Consider the following 11251-nt stretch of genomic DNA (forward strand, 5'->3'; position numbering starts at 1 on the left):
AGTTCTGGTCACATACTGGAAAAACAACTCCATTGGAACAATAAACATTTTAATCAACAATAGCCTGTGTAACTATTTTCTTGAGTGCCCATCAGGTAAAGCCAAGTATTATTATTTAAGGCAAAATCACAAAGTAATTTTTAGTAATTACAACAAAATCATAAGCCAAAATCACTGCATTCAAAGAAAGCCAAATTAGCCTCAGTTGATACAATATTTCACCTAAATTTAAACCTGAGATGCAAATTAGTCATATATTAAAAATTATAATCTTACTCTAATTTGAGTAATGACACCAAAGATGTTATTGTTGTCCCAGTGTTCTCAAGAGCTATATGGGACATGACTGTTTACCAAATAGTACACATAAGAGGTAATCATCAGCATTAGCTGTAATCCTAATATTGTGTTCAGGTCATAAATAATTCTCATCTAATTCACCTACCCTAAATGTCTTACCTCAACCAGCGTTGTTTAGACCTTCTTGATCTGTAAGGCACAGTGATTCATGCCTCACCTAGCTCATAAAGAAAAACTAAGGGACTGTGAAAGCCCTCCTGAAGAATGCAGTCGATAAAATAAGAGTGGCATTAAAATTCTTTTAGAATTTTTATTTGGATCTAAAGAAGATTATTTTTCTATTGGTTAGCTAAAAATCTAAAATGGGATCTAAAGCCCTTCTCATACTAATTTAGCTCTTATGAATGATGTATATACAAGGTAACAGTATGTAAGTGCAGAGGAGAAGCAATCATAAGTTAAAGTTAGGCAGTAACTTGTCTTCAAATATGGCTGTCAATCCCTCCCTTCCCTGCACTTACATACCATGCCACCCTCAAGAAATTAGGTCTATTCCTTCACCCCCTTGAATCCCAGCAGGCCTAACTAATGGAATACGGCAGAAGCAAGGCTTGGCAGTTCTAGGCCTGGCCTTTAAGAAAAGTGATAGCTTCTGTTTCCAGCCCCTTGGAGCACTCGCTGCCACATAAGAAGTGCAGGCTACTCTGACGAAGCAGGACACCATGTGGAGGAACACCGAGGTACCAGGCACGTGTGTGAAGAAGCCACCTTGAACACTGAGCCAGGTGAGCCTTGAGGTGACTCCAGTCCCAGCCACTGTGACTGTAATCACATGAAGGACCCCAAGAGAGGACTGGATAGCTGGGTCCAGTGACTCCACAGAACTTTGAGAGAGAATAATTTGTTCTTTTAAACCACTAATTTTAGGGTGAACTATCACATAGCAATAGCACTTGCCTAGGGTCACTCCCTCAGGAAACTCATCTTGAAGATCAAAAAGCTCCCCAAATGCATTAAGGAACTCCAAAACCATCAGAGCATCACCAAAGATTTCAGGAGGTAGTCTAGTTTTCACTGGAGTTGGTTCTGGAAGTTCCTGCAAGATTAAACAATTTATATAACTATTTGAACCAAGTACAGGAAATTGTACAAAGACAGATATGATATATTCTTTACCTAAGAACTATTTCACATTTCTCAACCCTGGATGTTCATTATAATCACTTTTAGAACTTTGAAAATTATAGATGCGATGGCTTTAATTCAACCTTATACCTTATACTAAATCACAGTCTCTAAATTACTTACTAAATCATTTTTTCTTTCATTCAACTAACAGCATAATTTAGGTTTAGCTGTACTTCTGACTACATTTCCTAGTTACGAGCGACTCCTAACCTAGATTCTGAGGCCAAGGCATTAGCCATATCAGTATGATCTCTAATGTGGTATTTTCCTTAGGATATGGAACAAAATTAATCTACCATCTATTGTCTTAGAAATGGTTCCATATAAAATGAGATGAATGAGTTTGGTATAGATACTTTGGTTATTTCTGGAGACAGGCAGAATCTTTGTCCAGTAACCACATTAAATGTTTGCCTGGCTCCAGTGGTTACTGGACTACCAAGGATAGCACAGATGACCAACTATTTCCACAAGATAAGAATCATTATCAAAGCTTGTTATAAAATACTAACAATGCTCTCCTGGAACTCTAAATATACATATTTGCCTAATTGGCTATCTCCTCTGTTACACAGGTGTGTGAAACATCATATAACATGCTTATACCTTAAGGTCATCACATTCCATATCTTCTCTGGGTTTACTCCACTGTTTTAAGTATTCCATATACTTTTTCTTTTCTTCACGCAACTTCTCTCTTTCCTAAAATGAAAGGTCAATAAAAATTCTTATAAGATATTTATAAGGCAGCATCAGCATCACCTCGGAACTAGTAGGAAACACAAATACTTGCACCCTACCTAGATCTCTTGAACTAGGAACTCTAGGGTTGGGACCCAGCAACTGATGTTTTACTAAGCTCTTTTGGGGATTCTGCTGTACATAAAAGGGTTAAAACCACTGATCAAAACAATGCCTGTCTGATACAACTGCTACAAAGATGAAAGATGTTTGACACATAGCAACTCATGGATAAATATTAATTCAATCTGACCTTGTCTATAGCAGTGCTTTCTCCACTTTAAATCAATGAGATCTCAAGTGAAGAGATAAGAAATTATTAGAGTACCTAACATAACTACCCCCCCCTTATATTTGTAATACATTAGTTTTCAAGATTCATTTAAACCTAATTAACTGCCTAGAGACACACAGAGGGGACAGTAAGTAAAAGCAATATTAGAGTACAATTGGTGAACTTTTTGCTCAGTTGGTCTTTTGACAACTTTTCTTCTTGGTTCTGGTATTTGAAACTGCAGGATAAATACTGACCCTACAAAGTCTCTGATAAAGCAGAATGTAAACAAAATACTTTGTTATAATTATTTCCAATAAATATGTTAACTATGTAATAATATATATGTTTAATGCATGTTAATATTCTTTCTTTGAGATTTATTAACACTGAAAGTAAACAGATGTACACTTCTCAAGTTTAACAGAAAACACCTAGATAGTTACAGAACTTAACTGTGCTTTGAGTGGCCTGCTGAAATAAGCCCTCCCTCCACCCAAATAATTCTAGTAGGGTGTAATAAGATGGGTATTTTCATTCACTGTTGCTAAGAGTATACATAAGTACAACACATTTGACAAACAAATATCTATGTTCACTAGGCACAGAAAGGTTTTAACATGTTCTTACTCATTGACCTAGTACTTCAATTCTACAAATTAATCCAGAGACACAATCCAAAAACAGGAAAGACTTTTGTTCATAAATTTGAACAAAGTATCCTTGTTTATGAGCAAAAATTTGTAAAGTGCTTACCTGTATCTATTTGATTAAATACTACATGCAGTCACTAAAAATTTCACATTACTTATTTAGTAGCAGGACAGAATGTTTATAATAATGTTAAAATATATATATACAAAATTATAAATGCTGGATCTTATTCTTTAAGCACCACAATAAAGTTAGAAATAAATTAATCAAAGCAATAATGCTATCTCTAAATATTACCATTTAGATTACAAGTTTTTTGTTTTTTTTTTTTCTTGTATTCTACACTTTCTGGAGTAAACACATATCAGACACTCCCTACTTCCACGCAACGGCCTATCTGAAATAATTCAAGAAACACATGCAATTTAAGTGAACATAATATATAACATGATCATCTAGGGTACTTGTGGTGGCTTAGTCACTAAGTTGTGTCCCACTCTTGCAACCCTATGGGGTGTAGACCACTAGGCTCCTCTGTCCATGGGATTCTCCAGGTAAGAATACTGGAGTGGGTTGCCATGTCCTTCTCCAAGGGTGCTTGTGAATATCCAGAAAACCAATGACAATGATGGACTTCAGAAGAAACCAGCTATGGAATTCTCTAAGAAATATCTACCGCTGAAGATGATAATAAAAGATTTGCTGAAACAAAGATACTTTATTCTTCAAGGAAAATAACAACACTACACTAATTCTTATTGCTCATACATTGTATTGTATTTTTCTAACAATGTAGTTTTACTTCTGAAAGTTTTATTTCCCTAAATATGGAAGTCTAAACAATGAAGAAAAGCAACATTAGAATTATACTTCGGAAGAGGCTCTGAGACGTAAAGTCACTCATATATGTTGAACCTTAAATCATTCATTAAATTTTCCAAGGAAAATGGAGATATCCCAATACCATTTATCAGTGCTCTACGCACAACTATAAATGTAAATGAAAGTGATAAAAGTATTTTTAAATTAACCATGAACTTAAATATATAAAGTGTTGAATACTATTTATTATTTGTGGAGAGTATAACTAATATACTTGGATATACCTTTTCTCTTTCTATTTTAAGCCTCTCTTTTTCTTCTTTCTTCTTCAGTCTCTCTTTTTCAACAATTTTCTTCAATTCTTCCTTCTTTTTTTCTTTATCCTCCTTTTCTTTTTTCTTTGCCTCTAGGGCATCTGCTTTTTCTCTTTTTAATTTAGCCTTTTCAAAAGCTGTGGAGAAGATCAGACTTAGAATTGTACACAGACAGAAAATAACACACTTTTTAAATGTAACAAGAGAACCTCAGAAATATTTTAAGGTTTAAATGAGATCAAGAGACACTCACAGAGGGAGTCAGCTGGTGATTAAAATGGGAAGAGCAAGTCCTCTCTGTTTAAGACAAACTACTGTCATAGGACAAACACAAACCTGCCTTTGAAAGCCTTGCGTGTGGCCCTAAGACCAGCAGCAAGGTACCACCTTGTTGGAAATGCAGAATCTTTTCTCCCACCCAGGCCTACTAATTTAGAATCTTCATTTTAGTAAGATTCCCAAATGATTCATGTATATAGTCACATTTGGGAAACAATGTTTTATAAGGCTGTAGGAATCAAACAAAAATGGCTAGAAACTGCCAATTTGTGCTTAATCTAGCATTAGGTCAGTTTAACAGAGGATATGTTATACCTTGAAATGTTGTTTTAAGAGATAAACAGAGGTCTCATTTATCAAAGAAATTAATAGTTATATGAGGGAAAAAACTAATCTTAAGAAAGACAAAACCAGAAATAAGCCATTTTAGAAACATCCCCTACCTAGGCACAGAGAAATACACTTTCCTGTAACTAAACAGTTTTTGGAGACAAAAAAAGTATTAAGAGGGCTGACAACAAATGAAGGTGAAGGAATTGGAGACATTTATTAAGCCTCTTCTGTTTGCCAAAATCTTTGGTATATTCTTTACATTAAAACTCACCCAGTGATTTCATTTCTTCTTGTTTTAAAAGTTTGTCTCTTTCTTTAGTAGTTTTGTTCCTATAGCCTGCAATAGTCTGTTTACTGGCAACGCTGTCCTCCTAAAAAAAATAAAAACAAAACACATACATAAAAACCAAGAAAGTAAAGTTGTAACCACAACTTTTACAAACTGGTCTACTTTTTCCTTACACTTAAAAAATGAAAAAATGTAAAGCCCTCATCAATTATACTTTCTTTATACTAAGGTTTTATTCTAAAATATAATTGAACTTTTAATAACTCTAATCATAGTAACATATAGAATATAAGTTAATTCTGTAGTTCTACAAATTAGTACAAAAACCTCCCAGAAAAAACAACCAATAATACATAAGAGGAGCCTTAAAAATATGCATTAGAAAAACAAACAAAAATATTCCAGGGTACTTAAACTAGCTGGTGTAGACATCAAATAAGAAAGAGGCAGAGTAAACACATGTCAGAGACATTTTTGTAGTCTATCATGCTTTACATTTTAGTAACTGCTTACATTTCAGTACGAAACCCCTGTGGCATGAGACTCATGTCTAACTCACACCTGAAACTTCTACAAGCCTCACTGCTAAGCAGTTGTCAAAATACACTACACCCTGTTCTTGTGTGAAGGAAAGTGTTCCTTCCTACAGGGTCCAGGGGTGAAGCGAGCCAAACCCTACTCTTAATTTTGGTTAGTTTTATTAAGAACTACTGTGCACTTTTTATCTATTCTCTATTTACCTGACTAACAGATATTCGTTTGGGAGGTCTCCCTCTTCTTCTGTTAGCTGGACTGAAGATAAATGTGGGTGGATCATCAGGGAAGAAGTAAGAAAAATCTTGTTCTGCTATTTTATATGTTGAAAGAGATGATGCCTTCATTAAAAAAAAAAAAGACGACGACACAGGGTATAATAATAACACATTAGTAAATCATATGTATATAAGCTTTAACATGTCATATGATTACTGTTAAAAACCAGGTCAAAAGCATTAGAATTTTATGTGTATTGTGTAGTAACATACATTTTATTTCTTGATCCTTTTAAAAATTACATAATTAATCAGCTTTACCAGGAAGAAATCCACAATTCAAAGGATTCCTTCACCATAAAATATTCAAGAATGCTTCAACAGTTTCCTGAATTCTAAAACTATCTCAAAATTTCACTTATACAATAATCTTTTTTGTTTGCTTTTGACTAATTTTGTATGAGGCTTTCTAGTAAATAAATAATCCATATATTAAATATTAAAAAATCCACTATATTAAATCAATAAATTTTTCTTAGCCTAACTGCTGAACATTTAGACTTCCCCCTTCAGTTTGAAATGATAACTTAAATACTTTATGTATCAAATTTTAAAGCTGGTCTGGATAAAAGCAGAAATATTGATAAATTTCTATAAAGTTTCAACTCAAAATTTAAGTTCATAGAAGTCAACCTCATTTTTACTGTAAGTTGTGTGGTTCCTGGATATCTGCTAAAATCAAGAGTTTCTTTCCTTCTACTTTCATCCATGTCCAACTCTAAACTTCTTATTTTCGATTAGCAATTCTGAAGATAAGTTTTGGTCTAACAGCAAAGATTATCTTCTTTCTTCCTCTCCAAAAAAAATGCTATTTACAGAAATACAGAAAATGTGATGATATAAAATTTTAAGTTATTAATAAAATAGGATTGCTTCTACTGGGAATTCAATTTACTATAATAATATTTTTACTTTTGGTAGAACATAGCTTTTAATACCTAACACAGTAAATGAATAATTCATTAAGATTTCACATTAAATTCCATTAAGATGGCTGTCTACTGTCCCACTTAAATAACCTGTGATATTCCACATGCAGTATGGGAGACTGGGTTCCATTCCCTAGGTTGGGAAGATCCCCCGAAGAAGGGAATGGCTATCCACTCCAATATTCTGGCCTGGAGAATTCCATGGACTGTATAGTCCATGTGGTTGCAAACAGTCAGACATGACTCAGCAACTTTCACTTTATAGAGAACAGTACTTTAAGTATGAGTGGATGGCTTCTTCTGAAACACATACCCAAAAAGGATCAAATAGGCTTTACTATATTAACTGCCAAGGTATCCTTATTCACACACACAACACACACAATAAAAAAGAATCCCACATCTTTGTGTTCTTGCAGGTATTCCTAACAACAGTCTACATTCACCATACTGGGTATCAAACTTAGTTGTTTTAAGGGTGTGTGTGTGTGTGTACTAGAATATCTACTAACTGTGTATCAAACTTGATTGTTTTAAGGGGGTGTGTGTGTGTGTGTGTGTATAAGTATACTAGAATAGCCACTAACCATCTTTCATTATACTCCTAAGAGAAAAATATTCACTATAACCTTAATTTTTATTTATTTATTAAGTAAAGTTGAACTTTTCAAACTTATTGACTTTATTTTCCTGGGTGAAAACTTATGTCTGTCATCATTTTTTCCTTATTTGGGCTATTTTTATTCACTGATGTGGAAGAAATCTTATAAAATTAGGTGAACTGGCCAACTGGCTATTTATGATACACATAAGCAGCTATATTCATTGACTGTCTATCAAATGTTAGGTACTGTTCTAGCCATTTATCACAAGTGTCTAAATCATCAACTTTTTTAAGCATCATTTTACATGACTACCTGTTCAATACTATAGACAGAAGAATGCATAAATCATGTTCTCTTATCAAGACAAATACTTTAAAAATTCTTTCAGATGATTTTACCTTACATGTTTTCAAGTTTTATACTTCATCCACTATAAATTTTGATCATGTCTATTTTTCTAATGGAGTTCTCATATTTTATAATTGATTTGAGCTCCTCAATGTATTCACTGAAAGTATCTTTCCTCTAGTACTTGCCCTTTAAATCTGTTCATGACAGTTTTAATCCTACATAAGTTCATATTGTCAAATCAATCTCATCCTTGGTATTTCTTTTATATTGCTCCACCTAAGTACTTGAGCATAAATAACATTAAGATTTATTTTATGTCCTTTTTATTTTTTGAGTTAGACCCAACATTTTCCAAATAGAGCCAACTATTTTCCAAGTAGACCCAACTATTTTCCAAGTAGTTAACCAAGTGTCCCAGTTCTATTTATCTTTGTCTCTAGAGATGTGAAATACTACTCTTCACATAAACCAAATACCCTTTTCCTTCATATCTTTTCTTTTGATGTAATATATACATATGATGAAATACACAAATCTTAGGCATACAGTAGCTGACTTTTGATACATGCATACATTTCTCTAATCCATTCTATTGTTTTACTTAATGTCTCTCTCCCAATATAAGTATTTCTCATTTAAAAAAATTAGTTTTAGTTTTATCATTTAACTTTTTACTGGAGTGTACAATATGAGGTTCCTAAACTTGATTTTTTCCCTCTAAATAGTTATTAATGAAATATAATCTATCTGCTTAGTATTGGTCTCTGAGATTCTTTTTATTATATATATTATCTTCTTACCTAGTAGGATCTATTTTAGCATTGTTCTTTGAAACTGTTTTTCTGAGCCAGCATTACTATTAGAAAACTCTAGTTGCCCTATCCATTCACCTTTTTTTTTTTGGCCATGCAGCTTGTGGGATCTTAGTTCCCTGACCAGGGATCGAACCTGAGCTCCCTGTAGTGGAAATGCAGAGTTCTAACCACTGTACTGCCAGGGAATTTCCCCCATAGTCTTCCATTTACTCTCATCTATCGTGGTTGACCTTTTTATACAAGGAGAACAGTAGAAGTAACTGAGGCCTCTAGCATTTCTAGCAATTGCATAAAAACTGTATTTAATCCAATGAATACAAAGAAAATTACTAAAAACTGGCTCCAGGTAGAGAGAGATATTTTCAAGCAACTTTGGAGTAACATTTCTGCAATGTTACAACCTTATAACACTACTCATTTTTATCTTTCTTCCTTCTTTTCAACAAATAATATCACTGTTCTAACTACCTTAATTTTAATGACTCCATCTTGTGGTTCACAGTGTTGCTTCAGAAAAAGCTTTAGTTTATCACGAGAAAATAGGTGTTTTCTCCGGCTATAAGGAAAAGGAGGAGAAAGAAGAAAGTGTTAATATCCAAGAATTCAATCTGAGCTCCATAATCTCTTTCGATCCATAATTTAGTTTCAAACCTAGGAAAAGAACATTTCATTTTCCAATAGTATTTATAAGTTACAAGAAACTTATACAGAAGTATTTACGTTACTACTTCATTAAACAAAAAAGATGGAGAGAATATATATATATTTATATGTAAAGAAGTATTTATGTAGAATGTTATAAGATCTACTTGAGTGGATCTACCATAAAAGTCTATTACAAAAACAGTATATGCATTTGTTGCTTAGGAACCACTTAGAAATCAAATAAACCTCAAAGAAAATATACTACACAGAGTAAACCAAATTTTATAAAATTAGATGATCATCCCTATAAGTATTACCATTAAAATTCTTAACATAATCAAAATTCACAGACTACCATGTATCACATACTGCTACATAAATCAACATTCAAATGGATATTGTGAACAGAAGTGAACATGGGTTTTATCAAATTGTAAAATATTTTGTATTTAAACTTCATATGGCAGCCAGCAAATTCATGAGATTAAAATTAAAGAGTTAGAATGATTAAAGCTTTAAAAATACACTATTTTTCATTTTCCTTAGGCCCCAATTAAAAAACAGCAACCACAATAGTACCATCACCACACACAGAAGACAAAAAAATAAACATAACAAGTATTTCTAGAAAGGTTCTCGAAAGAAAGCAAATATTTCAATTGAATTTAATGTACTCCTTTTAAGAAAAAGCTAAGTTAAAAATTTCTATGAGTAAACAAACAATATAGGAGTTCTTAAGTAGTGGCCCTCCTCAAAATATGTATTTTTTCCTAAACTATAGGAAGGACTACATGAAAAAAAAGGTCTGAAAAAGGAGCCCAGCACCATACACTAGCTGAGAGTAATTTTCTTTTGACTGTTAACTAAATATACTAGTCCTCAAGAAATGTATTGCTCTACATGGCACCTATTAGCCATATGTTTTTTAAATAAATAAAATTAAAATAAAAACTTCAGTTCTGCACTGTAACTAGCCACACTTCCACCATACTAGACAGTACACATATAACCTTTCTATTACTGAAGGAAGTCCTCCTTGTCAGAGCTACTCTATCATAGTAAGGCTACCTTAGAGGAATATTACTATCTCTTTTATTATAGGAATAGTATTATCATTTGATGCTAACAAAGAGCTGCAAGTCAATTAAATCTTCTATTATCAAGCATAACTTTCCCATCTTATAATCTCTGGTTCACCAATTAAGAAGAAAATGAGTTAATAAGACCGTAACCAAGATCTAGCAGAATTATATTCAAAGTATAAGTCAAAAATTAAATAGAAAAGTGAAAAATATTAAACAGGGGGTTACATTATATAAAAAACATATTTTGACCTAATTTTTAAGATTTCTTTCCTTCTACTAACTCTGATGTTCTTCATTTCTTCCTTTTCCAGTTGCTTTAGGTGTAAAGTTAGATTATTTATTTGACTTTTTTCTTGTTTCTTGACGTATGCCTGTATTGCTATGAACTTTCCCCTTAGGACTGCTTTTACAGTGTCCCACAGGTTTTGGGTTGTTGTGTTTTCATTTTCATTCGTTTCTATGCAAATTTTGATTTCTTTTTTGATTTCTTCTGTGATTTGTTGGTTATTCAGCAGCGTGTTGTTCAGCCTCCATATGTTGGAATTTTTAATAGCTTTTCTCCTGTAATTGAGATCTAATCTTACTGCATTGTAGTCAGAAAAGATGCTTGGAATGATTTCAATTTTATTGAATTTACCAAGGCTAGATTTATGGCCCAGGATGTGATCTATTCTGGAGAAGGTTCCGTGTGCGCTTGAGAAAAAGCTGAAATTCATTGTTTTGGGATGAAATGTCCTATAGATATCAATTAGGTCTAACTGGTCTATTGTATCATTTAAAGTTTGTGTTTCCTTGTTAATTTTCTGTTTAGTTTA

General features: G+C 32.9%; 1 protein-coding gene across 3 annotated transcripts in view; it reads right to left on the minus strand.

Annotated features, from left to right (window-relative positions):
• BAZ1A (bromodomain adjacent to zinc finger domain, 1A) overlaps positions 1-11251 on the minus strand; it is an 86738-nt gene that overhangs the window by 32559 nt on the left and 42928 nt on the right. For all 3 annotated transcript variants that reach the window (XM_010835287.1, XM_010835286.1, XM_010835285.1), the window contains 6 exons: positions 9175-9262; positions 5935-6069; positions 5177-5276; positions 4264-4430; positions 2095-2190; positions 1258-1396 (listed from right to left, as the gene is read on the minus strand). In XM_010835287.1, coding sequence (XP_010833589.1) covers positions 1258-1396; positions 2095-2190; positions 4264-4430; positions 5177-5276; positions 5935-6069; positions 9175-9262 — 725 coding nt within the window. The remainder of the gene's footprint in view (positions 1-1257; positions 1397-2094; positions 2191-4263; positions 4431-5176; positions 5277-5934; positions 6070-9174; positions 9263-11251) is intronic.

Source organism: Bison bison, unplaced genomic scaffold (assembly GCF_000754665.1).
Source record: "Bison bison bison isolate TAMUID 2011002044 unplaced genomic scaffold, Bison_UMD1.0 scf7180017864041, whole genome shotgun sequence".
Classification (NCBI taxonomy): Eukaryota; Metazoa; Chordata; class Mammalia; order Artiodactyla; family Bovidae; genus Bison; species Bison bison.